This window comes from Crinia signifera, chromosome 12, assembly GCF_055691185.1.
Source record: "Crinia signifera chromosome 12, ASM5569118v1, whole genome shotgun sequence".
NCBI classification, from domain to species: domain Eukaryota; kingdom Metazoa; phylum Chordata; class Amphibia; order Anura; family Myobatrachidae; genus Crinia; species Crinia signifera.
Window position 1 is genome coordinate 89,428,465 of NC_139228.1, and position 17,102 is coordinate 89,445,566.

At 49.3% G+C, this 17,102-nt stretch overlaps 1 protein-coding gene across 1 annotated transcript in view; it reads left to right on the forward strand.

Moving 5' to 3' along the window:
* The first annotated feature begins 9,367 nt into the window (after positions 1–9,367).
* Positions 9,368–17,102, forward strand: part of PLA2G4F (phospholipase A2 group IVF) — a 34,368-nt gene continuing 26,633 nt past the window's right edge. The window contains exons 1-4 of the mRNA XM_083165848.1: positions 9,368–9,635; positions 13,266–13,338; positions 14,187–14,323; positions 16,102–16,230. Coding sequence (XP_083021974.1) covers positions 9,513–9,635; positions 13,266–13,338; positions 14,187–14,323; positions 16,102–16,230 — 462 coding nt within the window. The 5' untranslated portion in view covers positions 9,368–9,512. The remainder of the gene's footprint in view (positions 9,636–13,265; positions 13,339–14,186; positions 14,324–16,101; positions 16,231–17,102) is intronic.

Genomic DNA, 17,102 nt, shown 5'->3' on the forward strand with positions numbered 1-17,102 from the left:
GCTATGAGGAGGTGTAGGTACAAGTGGACCTAGGTACCTGGCTGAGAGGAGGTGTAGGTACCTGGCTGAGAGGAGGTGTAGGTACCTGGCTGAGAGGAGGTGTAGGTACCTGGCTGAGAGGAGGTGTAGATACCTGGCTGAGAGGAGGTGTAGGTAACTGGCTGAGAGGAGGTGTAGGTACCTGGCTGAGAGGAGGTGTAGGTACGAGTGGACCTTAACTTGGTAGCACCTCTCATTAGGTTTAAAAAAGATGGTGTGCAGTCCAGTCCCTCCATATTTTCTCCTTGATAGTTAACCGTGACACTCCAGCTGTTGTTGAACTACACATCCCAGCATGCTCTCCTTCAGTTTTTCTATTTGGCCATGCTAAATCTGATGCAGAGCATGCTGGGATGTGTAGTTGAACAACAGCTGGAGTGCCAAGGCCTTAGGTAAACACTGCCAAAAGGTTGACAGTCAAAATGTCGACATGAGTTTTGCATGATTTTTTTTTTTTTTTTAAAGGTGGTTTTTCATCGTTAACTATCCAAGTGGGCATAGAGTGGGTATATATAATAGTGTGCCGTTCCCGAAGCATGGTGCGCAAAGCGAGCCGTGAATGGGGAAACCGTACATATATACAGTGTCTATGCCGACGTACGATTTCATAGACACTCAAAAAATCATGAAAAAAACTAATTTCAACCCTTTGACTGTCAACCTTGTCGACCATAAGCTTGTGTGGACCTTTTGGCAGTGTTGATCTAAGGTATGTCGACCCTTTTTCGGTGACGATCTAGTCACTTTCGACTATTAGTTGACCTAGACATTGTCTACCATCTGTACTGTAACCGGTCACTGCTTTCAAGCTGCACACAGTGCAAGATTAAATGTAATTAGACGAGGACCTCTAGTGGTAGCAGCTCGGAACTGATTCTTATCTGCAATAGGTAAATATGACGTTCAGTTCATTAGTTAGTTATATTAGTTATTTTAATCACTAAGGGGGAAAAAATCAGCATTTTAGGGCTGATGTAGAATTGGAGAAAACCTATGCAAAAAGTGGGCGTAAAAACCTACATTCCCATATCGCTATGTAAGACATTCTACAATCCAATAATACATTCTCAGCTTACCTGCAGACAGTACAGATGACAGTCCATCATGAAGCTGATCATTACCATACCTCCCAACTGTCCCACTTATCCCGCGTCCCTCCCAGAGCCGACAGTGTCCCGCAGCCGGGGGGGTGGGGCGTTGGGAGTCCATCCCTTTCACGCATGAAGAGAAGCTGTGTGCATGCGCATCTATTCCTGCAGCCAGAGGGGCTGGGGGTATGCCCCCATAGCGGCAAAAATGGAGCATGGCCTCGCGGCAGAACGGAACATCAAAATCTAAATATCATCCAGTGTGTAATATGTATGCACAAAGTCGCTAAATACTCATGTCCCCATGTATGGGACATGAGGAGAAGAACAGCGCGGCCCTTTAGCAGGGAGGGAGCACTGCTAGACTCAGCTGGATCAATGTGGTTACTGGGGTCTGGCTAACACTTCCCCAAAAGGCACTGTTTACAGTGCAGTGACGTGCGGTGAGGTTAGTGGTTGGTGAGGCACTGGCTTGGTGGAGTCAGCGACCAGGGGGTCTGGGGGGAGGGCTGGGTCTGGGTTGCTTCTGCGCTGACAGACAGGTGTGGGAGCTGCCGTCTGCATAAGCAGCAGAGAGACCGGCAGAGCAGCTCCTGCCTGACAGCGCAGAAGCAACCCGGACCCCAGCACTTGCCACAAACCCCCTCGTCGCTGGCTCCACCAAGCCGTCACGGGGTCTGCCCACATACCTCTTCTACTAAAAAAAAAAAAAAAAAAACACTTGTGGCCAAATGTACTAGACTGTGTTCAGTGGCTGTGCAGGATGCCAGCTGAACTCCGAGGTTTTTTTAAGAGGGCAATCATTTACAAGAGATGGGTTTTTCCTTGTAAATGTCTGCCTCTTTAAAAGAACCTCGAGTTTAGCCGGCATCCTGCACAACCACTGAACGCAGAGGCTAGTACATTTGGCCCATATACTTTACTTATTTTACAGAAACACATAGATACAGTGCACAACTCTATAACTTTACACATACACACACACCTCTATTACGCTACACATACACACACCTCTATTACGTTACACATACACACACCTCTATTACTTTACACATACACACACCTCTATTACTTTACACATACACACACCTCACAGCCCCCTCCCTCCACAATTGCCACACACAAAAAGGGGGTGTGGCCACTCAAAAGGGACGTGTCCTTGAGTGCAGTGAACCACAACATTTACCACTTCTACACATTATGCATATAGTAGATCCCATTATACTTGCTCTTTACACATGATGCCAAACGAAATGAGCCAAAATTCACATAATACTATACAGATTAAGCACAAATTCACAATAAATACCATAAACAGGGACATTGCGTGCCGAAGGCACGCACCAAAAATTTACACCATAATGACAATTACACGTAAAGCCACACACCATAATGTCCATTATGTATTATGCCAAGCATTGTAATGCCTATTACAAATTATGCTGCATACTGTAAATGCTGCTTACCTACATGCTCTTTGCCAGGGGTTCCGTGCTCGTTGCCATGTGGGATTACATGCTTGATGCCAGGGGTTCTATGCTCATTGCCATTGGAGGTTACATGCTCGTTGCCATTGGGGAATACATGCTCCTGGTAACGAGGGGACAGCTGTGGGCACTGACAGGTGGGCAGAGAGCCAGGGGCTGCCCGGCTGTATTCACAGCGCTGCCCATCCCAGCTATTTAAAATCTCGTGCTGCCGCCTGCTGGGTCTCAGGAGCGGCAATGGTGGCTCCTGACTGGCTGGCGAACCCGGGCGACGGAAGCGCAAGATTTCTAATAGCCGGGACGTGCAGCGCTCTGAATACAACCGGGCAGCCCCCGGCTCTCTGCCCGGCTGTCAGAGCTTACAGTTCTTTCTAGCAGTGGCTGTCCCACACCCCGTTACCGAGAGCGGCCCTGCATGCCCTGTGGCACGGGCATAACTAGAACTTTGAGGGCCCCATAGAAACCTGGAATGGAAGAAGGGGGCTAGAGAGACAGGGAGGGGGGAGACCTGAAGGTAAGACAGGGCACTGAGAAGGCAGGGAGTGGGGAGAGGGGGCTGAGAAGACAGGGTGTGTGAAGAGGGGGTCTAAAGGGGGCTTGGGAGAGGTGAGACAGGAAGGTAATAGAGGGCCCTGAGCAGACAGGGAGTGGGGAAACAGGGGGGGGGGGGGAGAGATGGAAGGGGGAGAGATGGGGGAAGCTTGGGAGACAGGAAGGTAAGATAGGGGCCTGAGCAGACAGGGAGGGGGAGAGGGTCGGGAAAGGCTGTGGAGAAAGGGTGGAAAAGACTGGGATTAGGGAGAAAGGGAGGGGGGAGTAGGGGGCTAGGTATACAGAGAGGTGGCTGAACAGACATGGAGTGGGAGAGAGAAGGTGGGTGGCGACAGTAAAAACTTGGTAAAGTGCCTCCGAAGATAGTACCTGCCTAGTCCCCCTTCAATAATAGCGGTGCGGACCACTCGCTGTGCTGCGCTGGCATCTCCAGCTGCAGCCAGTGATCACTGCTGGCGCTGTGTCCCCTGGCTGTTTCCCGGTGCCGGAAGCTAGATCCCCAGCACACGTCAGGTCTCACTGACAGGCACGATCAAGTGCCTGTAAGTGCGGTAGGGAAGGACCCCACAGCAGCTGCTGAGCGGCTCAAGTGACGGCAGGAGCCACGCTGTCACTACAAGCGCGCCCCCCCCCCTAAATCCGCCAGTGAGCCTGGGCAGTGGGCACAGGCTGATAGCAGCGGGAGCTATCAGCGTGCCCCTTCGCGTTACTTCTCTCACCCCCCCCCCCCCAAATCACGGCAATGCAAGTCGGCGTCCCGTCCGGCTCTATAAGCGGCACTAGTACTGTATAAAGCCCCTCTGTGACAGTAAGGGACGTGCTTTCTACCTATATGAAAGCACGCCCTTGTCACTGAGGAGGCGCCACTGACTGCCCCCAATCACATCTGCCTCAGTGACAGGGGCGTGCTTTCATATAGGCAGAAAGCACGTCCCTGTCACTGAGGCACTGCTATAGGTGCCGTATATGCACCTTTTTTTAATGGGCTTTTGCAGCCCGATGCTCGGTCCCTCCCACTGCCCGCCCCCCTGTTTAATACTATACTATAGGCAGCGGGAGGCACCGCACTTGGTGCCTCCTAAATGGAGAAAAATGGAGAAAAATGTATTATAATAATACAAAGCATATACATATGACACATAATATGTGTCATAAGTATTTTCTTTGTATTATTTTATTATATTAATCATTAATGACAGGGGAGGCACTGCCTCCCCTGCCTCCCCTGACTGCACGTCCCTGTTACAGTGACAGTCCCTGACTGCCACCAGCCCCTGACTGCCACCAGCCCCAGCCGGATCCGATACGATTTCCCGGCGGTCGGGATCCCGGCGGTCGGAATCCCGACACTGGAATCCCGACCGCCGAAATCCCGACAAGGGGGGGACATGGATCGCCCCCCCTTGCGGGCTCGCTGCGCTCGCCACGCAGCGGGCCCGGTGCCTCGCTACGCTCGGCACGCTATTTTATTCTCCCTCTATGGGTGTCGTGGACACCCACGGAGGGAGAAAGTTTCGGGATTTCGGCGGTCGGGATTCCGACCGCCGGGATCCCGACCGCCGGCAAATCAACTGCATCCCGCCCCAGCCTTTACCTCATTTCCCGCTGTCTGTCTACACGGCTGCCATCTTATCTGAACAATGTGGCTAATTCAGCTTTGATCACTAATCATGTTCTGTACACACTGCACATTTTATGTTCACACTGCACGTGTTCATACCCTCCAACATATGAAGGGCAGAAATCGGTACAACTAGGAAAGTGGAGTTGCCACAGGGGGGCGTGGTCATGCCTCCTTTCATATACTTTCAATGGTAAATTTGGAGGGTAGCACTTGATCTGTTGTTTAGAGGTTCCCTTTTATGTGCAACTGGCTGCAGCGCTTTGCATGGATGCTCCCCCTTTGCCATTGATCTCTAGCCAACAACGTCTGCCAACATAGTGCATACCTTGCCCTGCTCCACGTCCTCCACCCGTCCTCCACTATACACAGCCGCTGCAGAGCCAATATATACACTGTGCCTTGTGATTGGTCCGCGGCACTCCGCCCCCCCCCCCCCCCCCGGTGCGCCTCGGGAGTTGTAGTCCTGTCAGCGGCTGCCCCTCACGCTACTCAGGAAGCAGCCGGCGGTTCAGCAAACTACATCTCCCAGAGTCCCCTTGGCCACGTCGGGAAGGAAGTGCGCTGCCTGCACGCAAAGTGAAGGTAGAATTACTTAAAAAACGGTACAATCGGTACAGGGTTTTTTAGCCGGTACAGGCCGTAAAAAACTTGTACTGTACCGGCTAAAACGGTAAAGTTGGAGGGTATGCGTGTTCTGTACACACTGCACGTGTTCTGTGCACACTGCACGTGTTCTGTGCACACTGCACGTGTTCTGTGCACACTGCTCCTGTTCTGTGCACACTGCTCCTGTTCTGTGCACACTGCTCATGCGTATGGAAAGTAAACGCAATCCCCTGACAACTGAAGTTGGCATTTGGGGGTGGTAATCTGTCTTTTTCTGGGAGTGTCAGAGAAAACACCGGCGGGCTCAGGCATTTGAACCCTTTGAGTGCTAATGGAATTTGACAATATAGGTGTGAAATTTGCGAAGCAAACATTTTTATTCATCATAATGAACTGTAAAGTTTTCCTTACATAGGAGATATTGGGCAAGATTTAATAGAGTGCGATTTTTAGATTGCTGCAAATTTTTTTTTGAAAAAAACAGCCCAATTCACACATTTTCTGAAAATTGCTAATTTAATAGGATGCGAATTGCGCTTAAAAAAATCACACTTTTTGCCTCATGTCATATTTTGACCTATCGATTTTCTCTCACACTTCAATTTGCATACAGATGTTTTCCCATTATAAAGCATACAACAATTTAATACGTTACCAAAAATCCTGCTTTAAAAAAATGTGTAAAAGTTAAACAATTTTTTAAAAACGGCGTGGGGTCCCCCCTCCGGAGCATAACCAGCCCTAGGCTCAAAGAGACGGTCCTGGTTTCAAAATATCACAGGGCAAAAGAAATAGGGTCCCTCTTGAATTTTTAAAACAGCACCAGGCTCAAGGGCCAGTCCTGGTTCCCAAAATATGGGGGACAAAATGAGTAGGGGTCCCCGTTTTTCAAGAACCATCACCGGGCCGAACCAATCAGCAGGGTAATGCCACAGCCAGGGGGAGACTTTTTATACAAGTCCCCCCGGCCAAAGCATTCACCCCCTGACCAGTAAGCCTGGTCAGGGATCCTTGGGAAGTGGGGACCCCCCCCAATGAAGGGGTCCACCCCCTCCAGAATTTGTACCTGGGGCTGTCCCCGATGCCCTTGGGCGGTGGGCATCGGGCTGATAAGTGGTTAAAAATAGATTAAACTATTGTGTATTGTTGTGGAACTACAAGTCCCTGCAAGCCTGCACAGCATGTAGAGACTTGGAGAACCACATGTGGGACTTTAAAGGGCCCGCTGGGACTTGTAGTTCCACAACAGTAAAAATAGTGCAAAAAGACACAGACACATACGAACAGTAAAAGTTTATTACACATATAGCACACTCATACTATACTCACCTACACCAGGCTTGCCTACCCTCCCGGAATTGGCGGGAGGCTCCCGAAAATCGGGTCCCCCTCCCGGCCCCCTGGGAAGGTGGGCAATCCTCCCGCATTGCCCAGGCAGCCCCCCGCAGCCCCCTTCATTGCTGCACAAAATGGGGGCTCTTGCGGGTCCGCGGTGAGGGGTGGGGCGAAAATGACACAAATCATAGAGAGGCATCTCGGAGGGAGGGAACACCTCCAGATGGGTCTGCCGTGAGTGACTGGCAGGTTGGACTTCCAATAGGAAGTCACTGCCTGTCACAGTGAAGACAGAGCAGTTTCACAGACTGCATCTGGCTTCACTTAGGGGGCCAGATGCACTAAGCTTGAAAAGTGATCAAATGGAGAGTGATAAACCACCAACTAGGGTGGCCAATCCCGGGATCGGGATCGGCGGGATCCCGGGATCTGGCCCTAAATATGCCGGGATTTGAATTGCGGGATTGTCCTGCGCATGCGCAAATCTAATGTCGGGCAGCGCTGAGACCAGCTCAGACGCTACCCGGCTTCTCCCAAACCCCCGCACGCTGCTCTGCGGCTGCGTGCAGCGTGACCTGATGTCAGAGGTCACGCTGCGCAGCCTGTCTGTGGCTCCGTGCCCACCCACCGCCCGGTACCCGTACCGCCTTCACTGCCGCCTGGCTACTCCAAGTCCGCCTCCAATCCACAGCTGCCTGGCTCCCGCACATCTGCAGGCCTCCAGACCACCCGCACACGGCCCCCAATGAAAAGCCGGCCTCTGAACATCACTGCACGGCTCCCGCAGCAATGGCCGGGTGAGTTAGACAGGGTTTGGGGGGGGACTAAAGTTTGTCATTCTATTGACAAACTCAATCCCGGGTATCCCGGGAATCCCGGGATTAGGCATTTTTCAATCCCGAATCCCGGGATTGAAAAATAGCCCCGGGATTGGCATCCCTACCACCAACCAATCAGCTCCTACCTGCCATGTCACAGGCTGTGTTTGAAAAATGTCAGGTAGGAGCTGATTGGCTGGTGGCTTATCACTCTCCACTTTATCACTTTTCATGGCTTAGTACATCTCACCCAGGCAGAGACAGTGGCGGATTTCACTTGAGAGATAAAAACCGCCACTGCTGTCTTGACACGAAGGATCGGTCCCCCTGTATAATCCATGTGGAAAGAAATCATACCCTCACTCTGGCTTCTCTGCTTCTCCTGGTCTCCTCGAACTCTGTGGGACTTGTGTTTACATATGTGGCTCTGCCCTAATACCGGGAGTTAGGCCCGCCCACCAGCCAATCATGTTCGGGCATCGGTATTGCTCACTTGCTAAATATAAATGGGTATTACTCCACACACACACACACACACACACACATCGCACACTTGGTAGATACTACCACTGGGCACGTGCAGCAGCTCGAGTGTGGTATGGGACTCTGACAGTCGGGATCCAGACAGTGATTATTCCGACTGCCTGGACCCAGACAGCATGGCGAGCGCAAAAAAGCGCCTTGCGGGCTCGCTGCGCTCTCCACGCTGCGGGCACGGTGGCTCGCTACGCTCGCCACCTATTCTATTCTCCCTCTATGGGGGTCGCAGACCCCCACGAGGGAAAATAGCCGACGGCCGTCGGGCACCCGGCTGTCTGCATTTTGACACTCGGGATCCCGACGTCGGGAACCTGTCCGGCACCCCTGCAGCTCTATACCTTACATTGCAGGACATGGCAGTAGCTCTAAGTAATCGTATTATGGGGCAAATTCATACCTGTCCCTGATGGTCCGGGTTTGCGCATGCGTGACTAAGCGCATGTACAAACCCCCTGAGTTCCACACTCGCTGGGGAATACCCAGTAAAAATCATTCGATTGTGAGTGACCATCGAAAGATATTTCTCCCATGTGTCCGCGTGCGAGTGGAGGTGTGAGCGTACACTCATGTGCTAATGCAGGGATGGGCGCGGCGGGGAGGGCTGGCTGGATTTACCTGCTCACTAGGCTTGCAAACAGGTCTGAATCACCCTCTATATACCAAGAGGAGGGGCATCCAGGGCAACCAAACGTCCGCCCCCTGCGTTTGCCTATCGGGTGTATATGCATTATGCAGTATTTAGGTGTGTGAGCAGGATAGATATATATCATATACACAGTATATAGCGATAGATAGATAGATAGATAGATAGATAGATAGATAGATAGATAGATAGATAGATACACATGCAGTGTATTTATAGCCATTTAGCTAAGGAGAAGCTGGCTGGCAATGCTGGGAGTATAATATATACATAGCCGTGATAAGGGTTACCTGGAAAAGCCTGAAACATGTAATTCTCCGGCCCCACCCTTCACCTGAATTACCTCCTGCTGTCTGTCACTTACACCCCGCCCCCCGCTCTCCTCCCCTCCCTCTGCTGCTACTGAGTACCTGCAGACTGTCATCCCGCCCCTGCTCTCCTCCCCGCCCCCTGCTGCTACTGAATACTTGCAGCCTGTCACTTACACCCCGCCCCCTGCTTTCCTCCCCGCCCCCTGCTGCTACTGAGTACCTGCCGCCTGTCACTTACACCCCGCCCCCCTGCTCTCCTCCCCGCCCTCTGCTGCTACTGAGTACCTGCCGCCTGTCACTTACACCCCGCCCCCTGCTTTCCTCCCCGCCCCCTGCTGCTACTGAGTACCTGCAGCCTGTCACTTACACCCCGCCCCCTGCTCTCCTCCCCGCCCCCTGCTCTCCAGGTGCTGCTGCCGCCGCTGTGTGCACTGCTTTGCTGCTTGTGACTTCCCCGGAGTGAGGGAGCATGTTCCGGGCTGCTGTCAGCAGCCTCCCCGGCCGGGCACTGCCTGCCCTGGCTGCTGCTGGGTTACTGTGGAAGAAAGAGAAGGGGAGGGAGCGCCGAGGAGAGAGGCCGGGCACCTGGAGGGTAAGTGCAGACGTGGGGGAGATACAGCTCCTGTATAACTCCTTGGGGAGACTCTGTTAGTAAGTGATTGGACTGTAATAGACTTTATATAATGACTCTCACTCTGGGGGGCTAACACTGCTCCTGTAGGGAATGCAGGGCCTGGGGTGACATTGCCAGGTCATCAGTTACCTGTATGAGGTGTTGGGCAGGTTACTGGAGTTGGCTTATAGTGTCTGGTCCGAGGGGTGTCCCATGCGGGTGGTGTCTTGTCCGGGGGGATGCCTGTGATTGCTCACACCAGGGACATGGGGAAGGGGAGATTACAGCCTCCCTGTGTGGTCTGGACCGTTCCAGTTTTTATTACACCCCCGGACCATGCGGTGAGGCTGTATTCTCCCCCCTCTCCTCTCCCAGGTGACAGGTGCGAGAGCAGCCTCATCAGATGGAGCACCCCCGGACAGGACACCCCCGGACCGGATACTACAAGCTCCGGAATGCAGAGTTTGATGTCCAGTCCGGCATTCCGGTGTCTTATCCGATTCCGGATTTTACCCATACCCGTCATTGCCTTGTAACATCTGCATGCTTACACAGAATCCATGCTGCCTGTCATCAGTACTGCTTTCTTACAAACTGAAGACAATCCAGGGCTGATCATTTACAGCAGGCATGTCCAACGTTGGCCCTCTAGATGTTGTGAAACTACACATCCCAGCATGCTTTGCCACAGTTTTGCTATTAGAGAATGCTAAAGCTATTGCAAAGCATGCTGGGATGTGTAGTTTCAAAACATCTGGAGGGCCAACGTTGGACATGCCTGATTTACAGTTACACATACTGGGATTTTGCACCAAAAGAACTGTCGAAAAATGAGCACAAAAAGCGACACCTTTTACGCAAATTGTAGGTGCAGGATTTATCACATGCAAATCCCGGGGAGCTGGGGGTGGGTGCGGTTCATGGAGAGCCGGGCAGGGGAAGGCGGACACACTTTAAAAAAAAAAACAGTCAAATGAATGGGAAGCCACTGATTGGCTGATAGCTCTCTCAGCAATTGCCCGCTTGCAGTATTCCCCGCCCGCAACTTCTCTGCGTCCCCTGCACGCCTCTATGCTGCAAATGAGGTTTACCAAATCTTATGCGCAGCTAACGAACTTACGTAGCATCGTTGTCCCCTCGCGGGCTTGCTTCGCTCGCCACGCTTCGGGCTCGGTGGCTTGCTTCGCTCGCCACGCTTCGGGCTCGGTGGCTCGCTTTGCTTCGCTCGCACCAACTTTACTAGGTAATGCATGGTGGCGTCGACACAGGTTCCCTCACCAAAAATCCTTACGTAGTGGTTAACTAGCGGCTAACGTAACTGGCGTAGCGGTGGCTGCAAAGATGAGGAAGTACCGTAGTATCTAATAAAGTGTCATATACTGTACATAAGATGCTCTGTGTGGACATTATTATTATTATTATTATTAACAAATATTAAAGTGATTCATCTAAAAGTGATATTTATCATACAATCAAATACAGATTCAAATGCGAAATAAAAGTATTAAGTACAGTTCCACGCCCCCTCCGATGATAATATGAAATGGCCATCTGCTTTCCTGCGATGGAATGAATACAAACATTGATTAATTAATGTGGGGAGGCCACAGGAACCACGCTAATAATAGTAATTAGTGATTGTGAGGGCAGCAGTAGTACGTGGGCACCAACAGGATTTGCGAGTATCTGGAGCGGGCCTCCGTAATGTCTTCCTGCCATCTATTCAGGATAGTGCTCTGGGATTTGCCTGCATATAGATCCAACACATACTTGCCTACTATTGAAAACTAGTTTCAGGGAAATTATAGGTAATAGAATTTTGCAAAGCACTCCATTGAGGGGGTGTGTCAAGCTCCACCCAAAGGGCGTGTCTAGTTCCATATATAGAGAGACTGTGAAAAGAGATTGTGAACTTGGCACTAGAAGCGTGGGTGTGTAATTTAAAATGCCTTATATCCAAATGTAGATGAGCCCCAAAGCAGTTATTAAGAGCTACTATACTTGCTAAAGTGCTGGGAAATGGGGCTGATGATTCAATGTAAATGTATCTGTCTCTCATTCCTTTTTTCCCCCAAAAAATGTAACAGTGTAATGTGGGCTAGGTGACATGAGAGAGATTGCTAGACTAATGAGGGAGAGAGGGAGATTGCTGTCATTTCAGGGAGTCTCCTGCAGAATGCAGGAGGGGAGGTAACTATGATCCAACATCTAGAAGGCATATCACAGGCCAAAAGCAAAAAATGCATGTTTACATTATAGACAACCCTAGTATCTCCTGTTTTCACCCACAGAATTTACCACAGGTAATTGAATTTCCCCTTTAGGTTTGTTTGGGCAGCCTGCTCCATACATGGTTTATATTACATTCATGTGTTACTTACAACCATCAGTTTTGAAGGCATTAATCGGACAGGACCGTGGCCCTTATTCTGATTGAGTCGGACGGCTCCGAGTGCAGACGGACAGCCAATGGTTGGTGTTTGCGCATGTGCAGAGGCGTATTTGCGCATGTGCGAATGCCTCACACGTTCCAACACGGCGTGAGTTCCGTACAGAAAATGATCATACGGAACCATCCGAGCAGGGGGGGAGAGAAGCGTGAAGGGCTGTTTGGGCTCATTACCATATGCGTACGCCCCACTTTTCATGGGCCTTCCCATTAAAACGCTGGGCGTACGTATGGTAATGCGGCCGTGACGCATGTGTGGGGGGTGGACATACAGTATGTCATAGCCGGATGCCAGCTGCCCGCCCATATCCCTGCTTTCATACGGAGAAATGTGCGAGTGGTCTGGATCACTCGGTGCTGCCTGACCACTCGGTCCATCATTCGGAGGATGGGGGAGGTTCCCACAGATGGAGGAGGTGTTCACATGAAACATCCACTCGTGGTCCGTTCGGTCGGCGTTTTACCGCATTCGGGCGGTGTGAGCGATCCGTACGATAGGCGGGGCTAAGAACACTCTGTGCCTGTCCGAAATACACATCCGTCCGAGTCAACTAGAATAAAGGCCTTTGTACACTTTAACATGGAACTCTCTGCATAACACTTAGCTAGTACGCGTGTAACTTGTCTTTACGACAAAATAAAATTAAAGCTAAAGAATTATTATGTTTTAAGTATTAACAGTTTCTTATATAGCGCAGCAAATTCCTTTGCTCTTCACAATTGGAAACCGTGATCAAACAAACTGGGTGGTTACATACAGTCATAACAGTAGGACGGTCCTGCTCGCAAATGTACATTCTATAGGGAATTATGTCAGCCATTCCAACTGTTTTCTTAGAGAAATTAAAAAGGTTAACAATTTAAGTGCAGTCATCTGTGAGAGATGTGCGCAATATCCGCTAATAATGCCAGCGTCGCTCACATTTGTTATATAAATTCAAATAAAAAATGTTGTGTAAAAAGATTATGGGTGAAATGTAATAGGATGAGAATCCCATTGGAGCATCATCCGGCACCCGGTTTGAGAGCAACTATATATTGTTCCCGTCATTTATGGAATAAATGACGGGAAAATGATCATATACTTCTGTAATCACGTCTGTCCTCATATCTGGTACATTGTTACTCCTAAAATATCTTTAATATATTTAAAATTGCAGAAGGAAATTCATCCATACTACAACCTGAGAGTGACTGTATTAAGAGCCCACAACATTCACAAAGTGGACCTGTGTAAGTAGTAACCGCCTGTACTCCTGATGGGGCGTATGATGACCTTCTGAACTCACGTCCTCCCCACTCCCTGGTAATAAAATCATCCACATGACCATAAACCAGGAGCTGGTTACAGTGAGATGCAGAGTCGCTATCCGCAGTCCAGAGCAGACAAACTATAGGCGTAGAGTAAATAATAACCTCCAGACAGATTACACAACAGGTGACTGTAACATTCTGAGTCTGATTCCAGCCTGACCGCTAATTAGAGAATTCGCAAATCAAGCGATTATTGAACGACTGGGCATGTGTACCAATCACATCGCCGATGCGCATGGGTCAATAGAGAGAGAAAATGCATGTGTACCGTAAACTAAATTGACAGATGGGAAGTCAGTATTTTCTGGATTTCGATTTGTGTGGATACCACATATCGGACAGATCTGGCTCTGGATGGGCAGCTGACGTCCGACTTGTGCAGCCGCGTCACTGGGCCATTACCATAGGAACGCTCAGCGCTTTCATGGGAACGCGTTCCCTAGGATTGTGCCCCCTGCTGCTGCCCCATCCCCCTCGCCAACACTGCTAGGTGCGAGCGGGATGGCGAACATACCCATTTCTACATAATATGACCAAGCGCATTTGTGATGATTAGGAAGAGATGGGGGTTTGTAGCTGGAGAAGGGACAGACCTGTGTCAGTGTTTAGGGAGGTCGTAATGATTTTTCCTATTAATTGTGCTGAAATTAAATTTTTTCCTTTCATATATTTCTAGATATTTTGCCACTTTTCCTATTGAATGCACCTTTAACAATCTCTTCTCCTAATTATCCTTACACCCTAACCTTTCCTTCCTCACTGCCCAGTGTCCCATGCAGATTGCTATGTTCAGTTGAAACTCCCCACTGCATCTGCCCTCCCCAGCAGGACAAAGGTGGTCTACGATTCCAGTGACCCCGAGTGGAAGGAAACCTTTCACTACCGGATTCACGGAGCAGTCAAGGTGAGACCTGTGGTCCCCTAATTACTGTGCGTCTTGTAAACAAGTCAATGATACGGATTGCAAGAGAACTTTATACTTACATTTAATGTAATTATATCCTACAATACAGGGTTAAAGGGCAGAAGAAATGTGACATTATACTAAAACAATTGTATGTTTAGTTCTGTAATGGAATACAATTTTTTTTATTTTTATCATTTGATTACTCTTGAAATTTCAATAAAAATAAGCATCACAGCAACTACCAGTAACGTAACGAGATGTGAATAAGCAGGGAGATACAAGCTGACATGCCGTTTCAGCAGGGATGGCTCTACCATTAGGCAGCTGCCTAGGGCGCCGAGATCTGAGGGGCGTTGCCAAGTCCTCCTATCAAATAATCTAGGATGTCTGAGGATCCTGCTGTGGAACTTCTAAGACCTCATACAGTACATTCCCTTAGGGCATATTTCTCTAGTTTGCTGCCCCCTCCTCCAAGTACTCTGTTGTGGGTGGCCAAGGGAGGCCTCCAGGGAAAGCAGGAGACTTGCCCACCTTTCGGGGGACTGGGAGGACCACCCAATCTTTGTGAGACTCCCTGCGATTCCAGAATGTTAGGCCAGTATGCCTTAAGGGGTTGGAATGTGGATATTGGTGGCAGTTTGAATTTTTGCCTAGGGGGCTGAGAAGCCTTACACCGGCTCTGTCAGCAAATCTAAAAACAAGGTAAAGCCGCAAGGTACATGATGCAAACACATTCGGACAAGGATGGATCATTTATTCTCAGAGAGATATTTATTAAAGATTGACAGGAGATGATGGGGTTAGGCAAAGTACTAACCAATCGGCTTCTTTCATTTTACAGGCTGATTTTGAAATATGTCAGTTTAGAGATGATTATTTATCTCCCTCCACTTTATTTATCAAGTCTTTGATAAATCTTCCAATTAAATCCAAGTTATTAACACATATCCAACTTGGATCACTTTTTGAATTGCTGACACTTGTATTACGGTAGGAGTGGAGTCACTAGGGGTGTGTGTGGGGTGCAGATTCACTCAGGTGTCACCCACTGAGAGATGACGCTGAAATGCCGGCTTCTCCTTCGCATTGCACGATTAAGGTTCCCATACACTTATGCGGGTTATCGCATGCCAGCCTCACATGCGATACCCCACCAACTACCTATCGGAATCCGCCGGGCTCCCAGGTGGCAGGATCGCATGCGATATATCGTATGCGTTAATTTTTTGCAGACGATATATCACATGCAGTCCTAGCAAGAGGTGTAGTATCTGACAAATCATTAGCACAGCCCTTGCAATCTCTGGCTCCGATCCGATGCACACGGGACTCCGGATCGGAATCCGAAGTTAGGCACATGCGATTTGATGCTTTTAATCCGATTTATCGGACTGATCCGACAGAATCCGATGAAAAGTTTCTTAAATTGTACTAGTGTATGGGTACCTTAACGTTACGTTCCGCCCAGTTTAGGAGCCGACCGTTCATCCAGATGAGTCCCTGGGGGTAGCTGCCCGCATCTTTGGGATGCTGGGCACACTTATATGTTGGCAGAAATGCTAGAGAAAAGTGTCATTTTTTTTCCTCTTTTACTTGCTGTAAGTGTCATATAGCGTTGGTTATAGTCCCTTGACACTTACCACCTCTCTATACTCTATCACCACCACCACCACCACCTTGGGTTGTGAGTGGTGTATGTTTGTATAAATAAGATGATATGATGCATTTCAGAGTAATTGTGTGATCACCACTGCCATGTACTTTCTGCCTTGTAGAACATTCTGGAGCTGACGTTGTATGACAGGGACCTGATGCTGGATGACAAACTTGCCTCTGTTGTGTTTGATGTGGGAAACCTTAAACCTGGACATACCATCAAGCGAGTCTTTAAACTCAACCCGAAGGTGTGTGCATGCTGGGAGAAGAGTGGGAGAACTGGTTTCTATGACATTGGGAATCTTACATCTTATGACGATATGATTGTTTTATTTCTTTTTACGGGACAGCGATAGTGACTACTGCATTAAGAGCAAATAAATATACATGTAATCATTATATTAGCCCCATGGCCAGTGCTAGCTACAGCATATTAATGTGATTATAAAAATTCATGTTTTGCATTTTGAGCTGCTGACCTCTGTAGAATAATGTATCAGACTGATATTTCTCGTTAGTCTACTCGGGAGTGACTTGCTGAAGATTAACCATTGCTTGTAATTATTTACTAGTTAAAAACCCTTCAAAATGACAGCTTCTGCAATGTACTTTTACTTTGAGCTGTGACCGTTTTTAGCCCATAAACTCTCCGCCCCACCCCCAGTCCCTATCTGCTCCTACCTCCGATCCGTCTGCACAGCTTCCTCTCTCCATATCCAGCAAGCCTGAAACAGATCAGAGTCCCTGCAAAAATGACTTTCACTTTCGGGCCATCGGGTGGCCCCTAGTGGTCAGTGGTGGTACTTCACCTCATAGTGGAGAGGAGTACATCAAACTTAATAAAGGATGTATTTGTTTGGGACAGGGGCAACAGCAGGGCAGGCATCAGTAGGACTGCTGCAGATTCAGGTGTATTTAAGAGCATAATGGTTTTTTTACTCACAGCAGTGGGTAACAGGGGGAGGCATAGTGTGACAGGGGCAGCAGTGGGCCCCTTTGTCTTGAGTGGCCCTGGTGCACTGCACCTGCTCCACCAATGATAGTTCTACCTTTGCTCCACTCCATTTTGCATTATATACATTACTTTCACCGTACCAAAGTGACTTACATGGATTTCCTA